The 16,803-nt window shown below is 56.4% G+C and overlaps 1 protein-coding gene across 7 annotated transcripts in view; it reads right to left on the reverse strand.

Moving 5' to 3' along the window:
- SCAPER (S-phase cyclin A associated protein in the ER) overlaps window positions 1-16,803 on the reverse strand; it is a 219,358-nt gene that overhangs the window by 21,241 nt on the left and 181,314 nt on the right. For all 7 annotated transcript variants that reach the window (XM_076075118.1, XM_076075117.1, XM_076075115.1 and 4 more), the window contains 5 exons: window positions 14,037-14,160; window positions 8,139-8,488; window positions 7,175-7,330; window positions 5,647-5,980; window positions 5,356-5,505 (listed from right to left, as the gene is read on the reverse strand). In XM_076075118.1, the coding sequence (XP_075931233.1) occupies window positions 5,356-5,505; window positions 5,647-5,980; window positions 7,175-7,330; window positions 8,139-8,488; window positions 14,037-14,160 (1,114 nt within the window). The remainder of the gene's footprint in view (window positions 1-5,355; window positions 5,506-5,646; window positions 5,981-7,174; window positions 7,331-8,138; window positions 8,489-14,036; window positions 14,161-16,803) is intronic.

The following is a 16,803-nucleotide window of genomic DNA, read 5'->3' on the forward strand; positions in this document are numbered from 1 at the left end:
CGCACAATCTCTCACACGCGTGCGGTCAAACACACTCACGCACGCACGCACATACACACACACACAAGCACGCACGGGCACTCCAAACACGCGCTCCCCACGTGCCTCCTGTCCGCCCTGCCTCCCCCTCCCCGGCTAAGTGCACGCGGCAGCTGGGCGGTGTAAATCAGCCCTCCCCTCTTCAATTAGCCGAATGGAAATATTTTGCTAATTATGGCAAAGTGGCGTCTGAAAAGCAGAGACAAAGGCCAAACACCCACGCTATGCTGCAGCGGTGGTTGCTCTGCCTCCCTCCTCCCCATCCCTCTCCTCCTCCCCTCCCCCAACCTCCCTCTCACCCCAACCTCTCCTCAGCCACCGCCACCGCCGCGGCCGCCACCGCCACCACCCGGCCCACCGCACATCCATTTCCCTGCGGTGGGGAGCCGCTTAATTGAATTTGACGATAAAATATGGAAATGTGGCGAGCGTTCATCTTGGCAGCCAGCGGCCACTCGCCGCTCGCGTTTAATGCAGGGGGGGTTGCCACCTGTCCTGGGATTTTCCAGGAAAAGGTGGCCGCTGACCTGGGAATGTCTTCCCTGTGACATTAGAAGTCCCAGTTTTTGTAATTTTTGCGCAGCAATGACAACAACGTAGCACTCAAGGCGACGCATCTGCAAGCGGCTCTGTTCTCCGCTCCTCTGGTGTTGTTGAGATATTCTCACGCGTGATATTTCCCGGGTTCTTTGGGACCTCACACAAGTGACAACCCCCCAGTTTAAGGCTCATTATTAAATAGGTGTTGCTTCGGGTAATCGCACATCGTGGTCAGCGGGACGGAAAGACCCTATGTGCTGTGAAGAAGGGACCTTGCCCAAAACGTTTCCTGGTATATACTCTCACCTTAAGACCGCAGCGTTATTTCACCAATGTGTTGAGTCTCATAGTTGAAAGGTCATCGTTGCGTGGGATGCAACCGGTTCACACGCAGGCGCTTGGACGGACCGCCGCATCGCAAGATCGTGAGAGGTGGCGGCGGCTTAGGGAGGCCCTCATGCACCAGTGGACTGATCACGGCTGATGATAATTGTGATGATGAGTCATGGGAGTTAGTGAGTGCGTAGGCAGGTTGCGGGGGGGGGGGGGTCAGCGGGGTGGCCCTGCGAGCGCCGCGGCCGTCCTGAGCGAGCGAGCGAGCGGTGGGGACCGGGGGACGTGAGATCTCGGCACTAATTGGCAGAGCGGAGCGAGGAGGCGCGGAGTAGCGCTGAACGGGCGACACGCAAAGAGGAATGCGAACCGAGTCGAGCGACACTTAACAACGAGTGGGGGGGGGTTGGGGGGCGGGCACGGGGTTCGGAGGGGGGGGGGGGAGACATAATGAAACAAAAAGCACCCCTAGATTTTTTTTTTACAAAACATGTTCTTTTGATTAGTGTCACAAAAATTTAATTACGGATCCTAATTGTCTTACGAGTGGGTGGGGGGGGGGGAGGTGGAGAGGAGAGGCAGGGGGTGGCGAGGTCTCACCGGGTGTTTTTGGGCCTAACGAGGACTAACGACGCAGGCGAAAGTAAAAGACGTCGTCTGTCCCGAATCAAAGTAATTCGATGACGGCCGCGAGGACAGATGTCCCCTTGGCTGCCTCTCGCACCCGCGGGTTGGGCGCAGGGAGGGGGGAGGAGGCTGTCAGCTCGCGAGGCCGAGTGCACCGTGAGCGCACACGCGGGAGGACTCCCGTACCCTCGCGTGCGTGCATACGCACGTTGTTCACGGCGAGTGTGCCTACGAAGACCGGCATGGTGTACAAGGCGGGGGGGGGGGGGTGCCACGTGCCTGGGAGCCTCTGCCGCCCCTATGCTGATATTTACACACTGTGCCAAGGTACTCATTTGAGGCTGAGTCGACCGGGGAGGAAGGGGGGGGGGGCCAGGGAGCGGTTCCGATAAATGCCACTGGTCGTTGGGTTTTGTAGCGCAAGGCACTAAAACCAACACTCCTCAATCGCGCGCGTTAACAGCCTGCGAAAGGCTCCACGGACGATCTTTGTGCCCGTGCACGGGGTGGAACAGTAGTAGGACAGTGGTGTGCACCCAGCGCTCACAATATAGTCATCTGCTTCGATTCCCGGGCATGGCTAAACATCGGTGGCAAGTTTAATCTGAGCCTGGCCTGAGCCTCGCCACGCTGACTCAGCCTTAAACGAGCACCCGGTGCGCTGTACAAACATCAGCACTGGGGAGACAAAGGTGGCCGGGCGTGGGTGGTGCTGACAACACCACCCCCACACGTGCGCCGTGCCGGCCTCAATAGGCGCCACTCGCTAACAGCACTTGCCCCAACAGTCTGTTAAGGTTTCACGTGCGATCTTTGTCTGCGTGTGCGAAGTACGCGCGAGGGGAACTCAAATGTCAACACGAGCGTTACGCTGCACCTCGTAGCCGCTCAAATGAGCACTGCTCCGCTCTCTGGCTTCTGCCGTTTTGTTTGTCCGTCTATGCGTTGGGTTCAGAGCCGCTGGTGGAAATTCCACAGTTCTATGGCAGGGACCAAGTCTCTCAAGCTGGGTCGATTTACCGACAGAGCTGGATAATAATGATGGTGGTGATGGTCGTGTGATGATGATGATGATAATGGCTCGATGATGACGATGATGATGCTGATGACCGAATGATAATGCTGAATAGATGACGATGGTGGGATTTGAACCCACGATCTCACCACCGCCTTCTCATGCTTCGTTTCACACAATGCCCGAGGAGCCGCACCCTGGCTCCACACTGCTCACTGCCGCTGACCAAATCCTCACAAAGCAGTGGCTGTGGGGTCAATTATTAATGCCACCCGCCACCATGTTCCTTTGTACGCCGGGACAAACAAAACAAACCATTTAAAGGGGCGGAATGAGGCGAGCGGAGACCAAAATAAAACGCAATTTCTCAGAAGCAAAACGAGAAAAAACACCGGTGAAGTGAAATCTGTGGGAATGGTCGCGGCGCGGGCTTTGATGTCCATCAGGGAGTGCGGTTCGCACACACGGCTGCCTGGCTTTACAAGTCGATGTAAATATTACTGCGCCGCCAGCCAGCCAGCGCGGTGGCGGCACTGCGAGATTAATTTGAGCCGGGTCGGCCTGGCCACCGCAGGTACACCAGGCCGCGCCGCCACCGCCTGCATTGTGGCGCCACGGTGGCGAGATGTTATCTCCCTCGCCTGGTATACAGGGAGTCCTGGGTTTGACCCCGACCCTGACGCCTGCTGCCGTATATTTGGAGTTTGTGTGTCTCTCGCCGGTTTTTCCCTCTACATTTAGAAACACGCGTTTAGAATATTTGGCTGCGATAAATATACATGTGACAAGCCCCTGTGTTGAGCAATCATTTGTGGCCAGGTCGCTTCGGAATAAAGAGCTATATAGTACAGTGGGGCATTACCTGGTAAAATAAAAATAGTTTTTTATAGTTTATAGTTTAGGACAACTGGGCACCGCCTTGGCATGCCGAGCGCGGCCTTCGTGGACGCCGCTCGAAGGACGGAGGCCAACATGCGCCCCGACGCCCTCCCCCCCCCCCACCGGTCGCCTGGCCACGTGCAAATTAAATTACGTCCGTCACTAGGGGCGATGGCCGACGGTCAACAATGCTGAAGGAGTCCCTCAGGACGGTGAGATCAGCCGGTGTGCTGGTGTCAGGCAGATTGTTACATCGCGGGGTCATGAGAGGTGGCGGTGACTTGGGAACGCATTCATCCAGCAGTGGATTTATTGCGGCTGATGTTGATTTTCTGACGGTGGGGACAGCGGTGGCCCAGAGGTTCGCGCGACTGCGTTACCAAATTGGTAAGTTCGATTCCCGGCCACGGCTAACATTAGTGGCGAGCGATGTACGAACTGGGTTCTGAGCCTCCCAGACTTCATCAACCAGCGCTGACCAGCGTGGTGAAGCATGGTCAAACGAGCCTAAAAACGGCATAGGAGGGCCTTCGTCCGGCCGTGGATTGCCAAAGAGCTGCAAATTATTACGATGGTGATTATGATGTTGAGTAATTTTGTAACGAGGCTAACTGGCCGAACAAGGCCGGAGAGCGGGAGGTGAAGGACTAAGGGAACTTCAAAGAGGAATTAGGTAATGTACTTAATTTTATTGCTTACACCAACCAGAGTGATAAGTTTATAATGGGTGTGCGGTCTGGCTTTTCCTTTACAGTGTGCCTCTTGCAAATTTATACGTAAGGCACAAAGTAACTTTATTATTTTAACGGCCATTTATATATCACCTCGACACCGCCACCCCCACCCTAATAAGAGAAGAAATAACTCAAACTGGCTCGAGTCGGATGGCATGGCAGTGAACACACGGGTGGCGCAGTGGCCAACACACAGTGACGATTATCTGAACCGGTTCTGGGCCTCCCCTAGGTCGACTCAGCCTCACATGAGTACCTGGTGCGGTGTGTAAACATCGCCACTGGGGAGACAAAGGCGGCCGGGCGTGGTGCAGGCCACCCACCCCCTCGTCTGCCGTTCCGGCCTTCATAGGTGCTCACTAAGAGCACTTGCCCCTAACAGTTTGTTACAGGCTACACGGGGGATCTTTGTCTCTGGTGTAGGGGTGGTGTCGTGGTCAGCACAGCACCCAGAGGTCGCCGGTTCGATTCCAACTCCCGGCGTGGCGGTTGAAACGATGGGGCAAGTTTCTTGAATCCTGCCCCACGCCCCCCAGCCGAATTAATGGGTCCACCGCAGTTAGTCGATTGGTAGGTCATGCATGATGGGGTAAAGTGTGGGTATTCCCACCTCTTCCAAGATGCCTGGTCAGCGTAGAAGAGTAGAGCAAACACCCTCAGAGAGTGCCTCTCCAGCGTAGGCCCCATCTGCCAGCAGTGGCGTGAGCAGGACATTGCAGGGCTGCGCCTTTACCGTATGCAACCCAAAACAATAATAATGTGTAATTTTTATGGGGTTGTGATATTTGTGCCCCTCTCCTACCCCTGCCCTACACCAACCCCGCACTCTCCTCAACGTGGTGAAGTACGGCGCAAGCCCCCACCCCCGACCGACACGGTTGCGGGGGGCGCCTGCACCCAGCCAACGATTGACCAAGGGGCTGTGAGCGATGAATTATTCAAACAAAGCAGCACCCGTCGGCGGAGGCGAGTCAAATCAATTTTCAGATTGCGGCGTCGCCACGCGCCGCGAAAAGCCGGGCACGGGACCGGCGCTCGCGCCTCGATGCCCCGGCCACCCGAGCCTCTCTCCGCGCGAACGCGGCGCGTTTCGACCCATCGATTGCCGCCCGACGATGGAGACCGCTCGGCGAGCCAGGCGCGTACGTGCGCGTGTGCGTGCGTGCGCGTGTGTCAGCGAGCCCCCACCTGGTTGTCGGCGTTGTTGACGGTGAAGTACCCGACGCACACGATGACGGCGTGCAGCAGCTCGGTGCAGGCGTGGTGCGAGCAGTACCACAGCAGCGAGCTGGCGATGTGGCGGAACGCCAGAGACAGGCCCTCGGAGCCCACCACCTCCTGGCAACCGCACGAGACCGCCCGCCCGCCCGCCCGCAATGAGCCAACCGCACCGCGACCGCCCACGCACGATAAAGCAACCGCACGCGACCGGGAAAGCGCGCGTCTCAGAACGGCCGCCGCGCATCGTTGCCGCGGCACCTGGAAGGCGGCGAGGTCGAGGAGGGCGAAGCTGTTGAGCAGTCGCACCCCCTCCAGCGCGACGCCCAGCGTGTGCGCGGGGTAGCCATCCTGCGCCGACGCGCGGCCCGACGACGCGGCCGTCGCGGCCGTCGCGGCCGCCGGCGCCGCCGGAGGGGCCGGGGCGGCCGCCCCCGTCCCCGCCGGCGCCGCCGCGTCCCGGTCGGGCGCCGCGCCGTGCAGCAGCGTGCAGTAGAGGAGGTTTAGCACCCCGGCCGCCTCCGTGAGGCGCAGCACCGATGCCAGGCCCGTGCCGTCCGGCCTCCGTGTGTCAAACGGGCTCTGACCGCCAGACCTGAGCGGCGGGGACGGACGGCGCGGAGGTCAGCGCGACGAGCCCGGCGTCCCGAGCTCCCATTCCCCGTCGCCACCAATACCGGTGGGCGTCTAGTCGGACCGGTCCTGGGCCTCCCCTAGGTTGACTCGGCATCCATTGAGTACGTGGTGCGGGGTGTGCACGTCGGCCCCTGCGCGGTCCTGGCCACACCCTCGTGTGCGTGTGCGTGTGTGTGTGTCCGCTGACGGCCAACACCGATGACCATTATCTGAACCGGTCCCGGGCTTCCCCTAGGTCGACTCAGCCTCAAATGAGTACCTGTTGCGGTGTGTAAAGACATTGCTGCTAGGGAGACAAAGGCGGCCCCCTCGTGTGATGTGCCGGCCTTAATAGGTGCTCGCCAGCAGCACTTGTCCCAACAGTCTGTTAAGGCTATACGGGGGATCTTTGTCTTTGTTCGCGTGTGTGCGTGCATGTGTGTGCGTGCATGTGTGTGCGTGCATGTGTGTGCGTGCATGTGTGTGCGTGAATGTGTGTGCGTGCATGTGTGTGCGTGCATGTGTGTGCGTGCATGTGTGTGCGTGAATGTGTGTGCGTGCATGTGTGTGCGTGCATGTGTGTGCGTGCATGTGTGTGCGTGCATGTGTGTGCGTGCATGTGTGTGCGTGCATGTGTGTGCGTGCATGTGTGTGCGTGCATGTGTGTGCGTGAATGTGTGTGCGTGCATGTGTGTGCGTGCATGTGTGTGCGTGCATGTGTGTGCGTGCATGTGTGTGCGTGCATGTGTGTGCGTGAATGTGTGTGCGTGCATGTGTGTGCGTGCATGTGTGTGCGTGCATGTGTGTGCGTGCATGTGTGTGCGTGCATGTGTGTGCGTGCATGTGTGTGCGTGCATGTGTGTGCGCTGCCTTGGCACCGGCGTCGCACGCTCGCCATCGCCTCTGTCAACCACATCCAACACGTCATTCAAACGGCCCCACCCGGCGTCATACACCCACCCCGCCATTCCGCTCCCCGACTTACCCGCACCCTTATGCTAGCCATGACCCTACCACCCCGTTACACCACCCCGACCCCAGACCTAACCCCACCGTCCAAACAACTCCCGTTGACGTGACCGTAACCCCGACCCTGACCTCACCACCCCGTCACGTGACCCACCCCGACCCCAGCATCGCCACCGCCCCCCGTTGGACGACCCCGGGCAGCGACCTGGGCGCGACGAGGCGTGCGAGCGTGCAGGAGGCGCGCAGGAGGTGCACGGCGTGGGCCAGGAAGGCCGATGTGCGCGGCTGGTCGTCCACGGAGCCCTGCACCGAGCGCAGGCAGCGGCAGAGCTTCTCGGCCACGCCAGCGTGGACCATGTAGCTGCACGTACAGGCAAAGACAAAGATCCCCGCCCACCGTGTAGCCTTGAGAGACCGTTGGGGCAAGTGGTGTCAGCGAGTAGCGCCTGTGAAGGCCGGCACGGCGCACGAGGGGGTGGGGTGGCCAGCACCACGCCTCGGCCGCCTTTGTCTCCCCAGTGGCGATGTCTAGACGTTGCACTGGGACCGATTCGGATAACCGCCACCGATGTTGGCCGTGAGCGGGGAATCGAACTCCGTTCGCCGGCTTCGTAGCGCAGTGCGCTTAACGGCTACCCGCCGTGCACAGGCACGCACGCTGAGGCTCGCTTACCGCACTGTGTAAGGCGCATATCATGACCCAGTGCGGAGGCAACACATGGCTCTCGCGTGGGTCGCGGTTGCCTTGATTCTGTGCAACGATGAAGGGAGCGAGCGCGCTCGCGATGCGCTGCATTCAGCGAGTGCCGATTCATCCACGCCACGTGCCATTGGTTCAAGGGACCACAACAGCAGCGGCCGCTAAAAGGAGCTACATTGGCCACATTGTACATATTTTTTTATCTCCATATCTAAAACTAACATTTTTCATGAAACCGCTATGCCCGGCCGTGATGATTGACTGAAATGCGACACCCAGACTGCACTAACCCAAAGCCTAAAAGTAAATCTTAATCCCTAACTCTCACCCGACGTCCTGACCCAAGGAAAACTCTTATCAAAACCTCTGAATCTAACTCCGACCACAGACTCAAAGCCTAACGGACCTCCTAACCCTGACCATAACCCTGACCCCGAACCCGACCCCGCTCGTCACGCTCCGCCCTCACCTCACGAGGTCCGACGCGCGGCCGCACATGCCCTCCCTGTGCCCCGTCGATGCTCCCGAGCAGGAGGACAGCGACGAGCATGACGACGACAACCTCGCCTCCTTCCCTCCTCCTCCTCCTCCTCCTCCTCCGCCGCCGCCGCCGCCGCCGCCTGCCGGGGTCTTGCGCGGCGTCGCGGGCCGACTGCCGTCCGACCCTCCGGCCGCCGCCGAGGCGATGCTGCGAGCGACGCCGTCGATGATCGCGCCGCACGCGCGGAGAAGAGAGCCGGAGGGGCCTTCAAACACCTGGCGGTTGACGCTGCCGCTGGCGCCGTCGCCCCCGCCGTCTTCTCCGACCGGGATTAGCACCTGCGGGACAGAGCCGGGGCCGATTATGCGGCGAGAGCCGCTGGATGCCGCCACAATTCGTCGACGCTCTCTGCCCTCCGCCAGAGCCCACAGCGGTCCTGGCGGCGTGCCACCACCATCTGGACTTATCAAAACACGCAATTTTGTGAGAGTGCAGCACTGGTAGCGGTGCACATGCACAACTGACCAAAAAAAACAACTCGGCACATTGTCAATACCTCCGCAAAAGGCGGTGTTGATGACGGACGTGTCGACTTATTTTGTCATCTGGCACTCAGGCCCTCCCCTCGGTCGCGACACCCCTGGAGGCCGCTCCCCACGATCGCGATCGTACGGTGCTGCTGCTGCTCTCCGGCGAGATTTGATGCCGCACCGCGTGCCGTTCGGCACGACGTCCGTCGTTTCGCTCCGCGTGCCGAGAGCCTGGTGATTTCCTTCTTGGCGTGTCCTTGCCCAAGCGTTGAACTCCCAAGACTGCGTTTTGCGTACGTTCTCCGATCTACTAAACAAGTTTACTATTCTTATTTTACCAGGTGAGGTCCACTGAGCTACAGTGAGGGAAAAAAGTATTTGATCCCCTGTTGATTTTGTACGTTTGCCCACTGACAAAGCAATGATCAGTCTATAATTTTAATGGTAGGTTTATTTGAACAGTGAGAGACAGAATAACAACAACAAAATCCAGAAAAACGCATGTCAAAAATGTTATAAATTGATTTGCATTTTAATAAGGGATATAAGTATTTGACCCCCTCTCAATCAGAAAGATTTCTGGCTCCCAGGTGTCTTTTATACAGGTAACGAGCTGAGATTAGGAGCACACTCTTAAAGGGAGGGCTCCTAATCTCAGCTTGTTACCTGTATAAAAGACACCTGTCCACAGAAGCAATCAATCAATCAGATTCCAAACTCTCCACCATGGCCAAGACCAAAGAGCTCTCCAAGGATGTCAGAGAAAAGATTGTAGACCTACACAAGGCTGGAATGGGCTACAAGACCATTGCCAAGCAGCTTGGTGAGAAGGTGACAACAGTAGGTGCGATTTTTCGCAAATGGAAGTAACACAAAAGAACTGTCAATCTCCCTCGGCCTGGGGCTCCATGCAAGATCTCACCTCGTGGAGTTGCAATGATCATGAGAACGGTGAGGAATCAGCCCAGAACTACACGGGAGGATCTTGTCAATGATCTCAAGGCAGTTGGGACCATAGTCACCAAGAAAACAAATGGTAACACACTACGCCGTGAAGGATTGAAATCCTGCAGCGCCCGCAAGGTCCCCCTGCTCAAGAAAGCACATATACATGCCCGTCTGAAGTTTGCCAATGAACATCTGAATGATTCAGAGGACAACTGGGTGAAAGTGTTGTGGTCAGATGAGACCAAAATGGAGCTCTTTGGCATCAACTCAACTCGCCGTGTTTGGAGGAGGAGGAATGCTGCTTATGACCCCAAGAACACCATCCCCACCATCAAACATGGAGGTGGAAACATTATGCTTTGGGGGTGTTTTTCTGCTAAGGGGACAGGACAACTTCACCGCATCAAAGGGACGATGGACAGGGCCATGTACCATCAAATCTTGGGTGAGAACCTCCTTCCCCCAGCCAGGGAATTGAAAATGGGTCGTGGATGGGTATTCCAGCATGACAATGACCCAAAACACACGGCCAAGGCAACAAAGGAGTGGCTCAAGAAGAAGCACATTAAGGTCCTGGAGTGGCCTAGCCAGTCTCCGGACCTTAATCCCATAGAAAATCTGTGGAGGGAGCTGAAGGTTGGAGTTGCCAAACGTCAGCCTCGAAACCTTAATGACTTGGAGAAGATCTGCAAAGAGGAGTGGGACAAAATCCCTCCTGGGATGTGTGCAAACCTGGTGGCCAACTACAAGAAACGTCTGACCTCTGTGATTGCCAACAAGGGTTTTGCCACCAAGTACTAAGTCATGTTTTGCAGAGGGGTCAAATACTTATTTCCCTCATTAAAATGCAAATCAATTTATAACATTTTTGACGTGCGTTTTTCTGGATTTTGTTGTTGTTATTCTGTCTCTCACTGTTCAAATAAACCTACCATTAAAATTATAGACTGATCATTTCTTTGTCAGTGGGCAAACGTACAAAATCAGCAGGGGATCAACTACTTTTTTCCCTCACTGTACGTAGCTCTTCTTCAGAAGCGACCTGGCCATCACAAATGATAGCTCAACAGAATTGGCTTACCATGTGGAAATTTTTAGCGGCCAAAGACTCTAAACGCACGATTCTAAATGTGGAGGGTAAAACCGGAGGGCTCGGAGAAAAATCCATGCGACCACGGGGAGAGAGACACGCAAACTCCAAATATACAGCAGGCGCCAGGGTCGGGATCACACCCACGACCTCCTGTATACCAGGCGAGGTAGTTAACATCTCCTAGCCACCGTGATGATGATGAGAGAGAGAGACACCGCAAACTCCAAATATACAGCAGCAGGCGCCAGGGTCGGGATCAAACCCACGACCTCCTGTATACCAGGCGAGGTAGTTAACATCTCCTAGCCACCGTGATGATGAGATAGAGAGACACGCAAACTCCAAATATACAGCAGCAGGCGTCAGGGTCGGGAGCGAACCCACGACCTCCTGTACACCAGCCGAGGTAGTTAACATCTCCTAGCCACCGTGATGATGATGAGAGAGACACGCAAACTCCAAATATACAGCGGGCGCCAGGGTCGGGATCAAACCCACGACCTCCTGTATATCAGGCGAGGTAATTAACATCTCCTAGCCACCGAGATGATGATGAGAGAGAGAGACACCGCAAACTCCAAATATACAGTAGGCGTCAGGGTTGGGATCGAACCCACGACCTCCTGTATACCAGGCGAGGTAGTTAACATCTCCCAGGCCACCGTGGCGCCGTGCGTTCTGGAAAGTCATTCCCAGCGTGTGCCCGCACCACAATTCAGCCCTTGCTGCGTGTTCCTTGTCCAAGTCCACATTCCAGCTCCGCTCGTCGTCACGGGCGACATGTGTGCCGATCGCAGAGACGTCTTGTTAACTACCTCGTTTGGAATAAAGGAGGTCGTCGGTTGGAATAAAGGAGGTCGTCGGTTGAATCCCGACCTCGACGCGTGCATATCTGGAGTTTGCGCGTTCTCTCCATGGTCACGTGGATTTTTCTCCGGGTCCCTCGGTTTTTACCCTCCACATTTAGAAACTCGCGCGTTTTAGAGTATTTGGCTGCTATAAATTTCCACGTGAGAAGCCACTTCATTGGACGATCGTTTTGTGGCCATGTCGCTTCTGAAAAAGAGCGATGTATCTCAGTGGGACCTTACCTGGTAAAATAAAAATTAAAAAAATTCTCCTGGAGCCAACTATTGGTATCGTCACTGTCGTCGTTCACTTCACAGACCCCGGGGCGGAGCGGGGAGGGGGGGGGGGCGGTCGCAGCGATGGGACCGAGAGGTTCCATCGCTGCGATTTGGGAGATCTCTTAGGCCGAGAGGTTCCATCGCTGCGATTTGGGAGATCTCTTAGGCGAGGCGGCGTTGGTTGACGCTTTAATCCGAAGCGTGTTTCCGCTCCCAAAACTCGATGAATTAGCCCAAAAAGCGGTAATAAGCTTAATAATTCATTAACGTACACCCACGCCTCGGAAGCAGTGATCCGTTAAGAGATTACACGAAACGGGATTAACTTCTCCCAACGAGTTGACTTATTAACACGACAGCGTGCTGCCCTCCTCCTCCTCCTCCTCCTCTCCCCGATACACCTCGGTCAGAATTACAACCGAGTCGCTTTACACAGGAGGCTGCTACAAAAACTAAATCTAACCATACTGCCTTTTTCCATCCTCATCATCATCAGCACTGGCTATTGTACTCTTTGGTTTTTTCGGTAAAGTTACGTAGGTAAAATAAAATTTTAAATAAAAGAGAACAACTAAATTAAATCACGACGTTTCGGAGGCAACACCAGCTTCCGTCTTCAGGTGGAGGGAAGCTTGTGTTGCCTCCGAAACGTCGTGATTTAATTTAGTTCTTTTCTTTTATTAAAAATTTTATTTTACCTACGTGACTTTACCGGAAAAAAAAACAAAGAGTATGAATCCTTGCGGTCACGAAAGCTTCGAATCTAGAAGCACTGGCTATTGTTCATCCACTGCTGGATGAAGGCCTCCTTCCCTTCAATGTCACCGTATCTCACGGTCCAGTGAGACCACAATCCCTGTAACTCTCGCGCAAAGATCTGATCTCATTGATCCGTCTTGATGGTGCCTGGGCGCGAGTTCTCTCCTTTGACTGAGATTCGGCCACCAGTCCTCGTCCATCGGCCATGACGCCCTTCTCATGATGCGTCCCTGCCTAGTTCCACTTGATTCTCAAGTCAATAATTGCCAATTCCCTCATTGCGTTTGTCCCCTGGATACAACGTGCTCCTCTTTCTGTCTCTCGGTGTCATTCCGAGCTTGTGTCCACCGCTTCTCTCGTAAGCGGTGGAGCGAGATTACGGGGACAGTGGCTATGGGGATAAAGATGCAGGGCACACGGAGCAGCCAACCCCACGGAGCAATTGAACTTCTGGACCAGAAGGTGTAAGTCTGTGGGTCTCACATTACATTTGCCAATGTGTAGGTTTCTATGTGTCCCTATTTAAAGTGCATGGGGCCTCTACGAAAGTTGTACGGCTCTCGACGTGAACCTATACGGGTCTCTGTGGAAGTACGCGGAGCACGCGAGAGTATGCAAGTCCATGGGTCTGCATGTAAGTGGGTAGCTCTCCGTGTAAGGATGGTGAATGTGACTGGAGAAGGGGCGCAGGAGAGAAGCACGCTGCGTGGAGACGTCAAATCCGAGCGGCCGACCTCGAGGGGGCGATGGCTTTCCCCCGGGGAGATGTCGAGGACTTTGCGACGAATTTGCCGGGACAGACGCCACGCGCACGCGAAGGGAGGTGCAAAAAGGAATCGCGCCCGGCTCCGCTCGGGGTCAAACGGGCGAAGCAGCGAGCGTTGTTTTCCCGCCCCGGCGCGATGCGCCACGTTCAGCCAACCGATCGATATCGGAGTGCTGGTTTAACGGTTCTTGTTGTTCCTCCTCCTCCTCCTCTCCTCCCGGCGCGTGCCCCCAGATCAATCGCCTTCACACGGTGCCGTGCCGGGCCTCCATCTCCCGTTTTCCCTGCGCTCCCATTGCAATCCGCGACCTCGTCCTTGCGCGGTTAACGGAGTCGCGGGTGACCAACGTGGGAGAATCGGCAGCAAGGCAACCCACTGCGTCTCCATCATCATCATCATCGCCAGCAACCATGGTCAATCCACTGCTGGTGAAAGGCCTCCCCAGGCCCCCAGGCCCCCGCCTCCTCCGTTTAAACGAGGTCACCCAACCCTCTGGTCGTAAGGTCCCCCCCGGAGCTGTTTCACGTTTTTATTCGCTCATTGCGCGTGCATCGTCGTGTGACGGCGGCGATGACGATGGCAAGGAGGACGGAGGGGTGGAGAGGGAGACAGGGATGTGAGGGAGGGGGGAGGGAATGAGGGGAGGGCGGTGCGGCACTCACGGCGAGGTGATGCAAGAGCAGATCAATGAGCGCGACGATCTTGTTGCTGTAGAGGACGTGGTGGCAGTTGTCGGCGCAGTCGCGGCACGCCAGGCAGTAGGCGTTCGCCGCCAGGCACAGCGACCTGAGGGGTGACGGCAGAATAAACGTGTGCGGTCACTCCCCCCACTTCTCCCCCCCGTGAACAAAATGGAGAAAAATCACGCGCACGAATGGATTCCGTGGTGCTTTCCGACGCGCGTTTGTCTCGCGGGGAAGTATTTCACGCTCGTGTTTTTTTTTTATTTTTATGAATGCGAAATACCCACCGACGGATCAGAAACAACAATGGAAAGTGCGGTAGGGTCGAACGAAAAAGCGTGCGTAAGAAGTGCGGAGAATCACACTGGGAGAGAACGAACGCAGGGCCAAAGCATCGCACTGTTCAGGAAAGTAAGCGGGGGCTCGGGCAGAGTGCGCCACGGCCCGCGGGGACGACGAGCCTGAGAGCGGCAACGCGGCACCGGCCAAGCGAGGGGAAAGGCGTGCGACGGGGGCACGTCCGCCGCGGAGACGGAGCGGCGGAAGCTCGCTCGCCGCCGGACGGATCGTTACGCCGCGGGAGACGGGCGGCGGCCTTCGTCCGGCGTACGGACGGACGGGGCCGTGTCGTTAAGGCGATCGCGTTGATGTCAAGACAGAAATAAAAGACGTCTCTCCTCTCGCCCGCCACGGCACTCAACGTGTCCCCGGCCTGCCGGGGCCCGAGGAGGACGTTCATCTGCTAAGTGCCACTATCCCCGATCGAAGGGGTTTTGCGCGGTGCACGGTGACAAATGAAGAGTACGAAATTAAGGCGAAGGAAATTTAATTATTCTTTGCCCCGGGTGACACTTTCGCGGAGCTTAAAAGAGGAAGGGGTGACCTCGCGCACGCGCACAGACGCGCGCGCGCACGGAGACCCTCGGTTCCCGTACACACGTACGTACGTACAGTATCATACAATGTATTGCGGCATCGCTCCATAACAGCAGCCAAGGTCTGTAACTGCGATAACGACATATACTTTTTTGTCACAGCCGAGCGCCGCGTCGTTAAGGCACTCCGGTGACGTCACTGCGACGGCACCGCAAGTCAACGAAGCGACGCCACCGGTGTGCCATAACGACGCTCTCAGCGGCACACTGCAGCGCTGTTGAGTTGTCCTGTACGCAGAAGCTTCAAACAAGTCGGGTCATGCGTGCCGGCGCGTACAAAGGCCCTGGGTCCTACGATGTCCTCCCAACGGCTCCCAAACCCCGTTGGCGCATCAGCTACAAACTCAATGCTCATCAAGAGCCACCACGGGCTCGCCCACGCCTACCTCTCTCCACCGTCATCGCATTATTCTGCTTCGCTCGCTCTCCACTGGTTCAGATGAGCACTACTTATGCTGGATGTGAGCGAGAATTCAACTGGGTTTGGCTCAGTTCAAAAGCGCAGTGCGTTTGCCCTAACATACACACACACGCACACACTGAGTACATACACACACACTTCACAGCCCATACACAAATGACAAACACACACAGCCCCAGTGCATACACACTCACACACAGCCCATAAACATTCACACACACGGACACGCGTTCGGCAATCAACCCGACCGACAAATGGACTTGGAGGTGCGATTGGCTAATTTGATGATCGCACAAAAGCACTCACTCACTCACTCCCACCCATCCAACCACCAGCACAACCACTATCACCATCGCCACCGCTACATCCAACACAACCGGCGCCTGCACCACCAGCACCCGCCACCCCTGAAACGAGGTGGGGGGAGGGGGGGCGCGGTTTTGTCTCGAGGTGCCTCTCCCAACATGGAAAACTAATCAGCCCTAATGAAAGCCACATCCAATTAGTGCAGAGTCTCTTTACTTATTTACCACGTCGTTCCCCTTTCGCTAACGCACTCCCCTCCCGGCGTTTTGTCCGTCCCACTGCACGCTCTCCGCGTCGCGAACTTACAGTCCCGTGGCTTTTAGCCACGGGACACAAAACACCACGGCCCTTATTATCGCTCAAGGCTTGGCAAACTTGCTCAGACGCACGTTTCTAAAACGATGCGGGTTAATTAAAGTATCCGGCCGACAGCTCTCCTCCTCCTCCGGCGACATTCACCACTTCGTTGTCTGCGAAGACGTCCTCCAAAAAAAAAGTAGACTCAATTATGTCCCCTTCATCAACTCCACCGTACCAAACCGGCCCTGCCCTAGCACGGCCAGGTTGCCTGGCCAGCCCTGCAGTGGTGGAAGGGGGCGGTAGGACAGGGATGAGCTGCACCCCCTCACCCCCCCCCCCGCTAAAGTTTTATAATCAAATAAAAAAACGTTGGCCTTTGAAATTGAGCACAATTAAGATTAAGCGACGGGGCCTCTCCTCCGCGTACACACAGGGAGTGAGAGCCAGAGACGAATGCTGCACGATAGACAATATGGGATCATCCCACTACTCGTTCTGTTTAGCGTTCAACATTTGTTTAAAGTTTAACATTGACTGTGTCACGCCCCCGCCTCACCCCCCTGCCTCCCCCCCCTTAATCAAGGTCACACTACACGGCCAGGACTGGTCCCTTCCATTACCCCCCCCCCCAACTGCTACCACCCCCACCCCACCACCATCCCCCATCAGGTCGCCATCCACTTTGTGGGCACTACAAAGACAATTCAATTTGCCGTCTCGCCCGCTGCCGAGCGAGTGAGAGAGCGAGCGAGAGAGAGAGCGAGAGAGAGCGAGCGAGAGTGAG

This window comes from Petromyzon marinus, chromosome 52 (genome assembly GCF_048934315.1).
Source record: "Petromyzon marinus isolate PM22_M1 ecotype Great Lakes invasive population chromosome 52, UKy_Petmar_22M1.pri1.0, whole genome shotgun sequence".
NCBI lineage: Eukaryota > Metazoa > Chordata > Hyperoartia > Petromyzontiformes > Petromyzontidae > Petromyzon > Petromyzon marinus.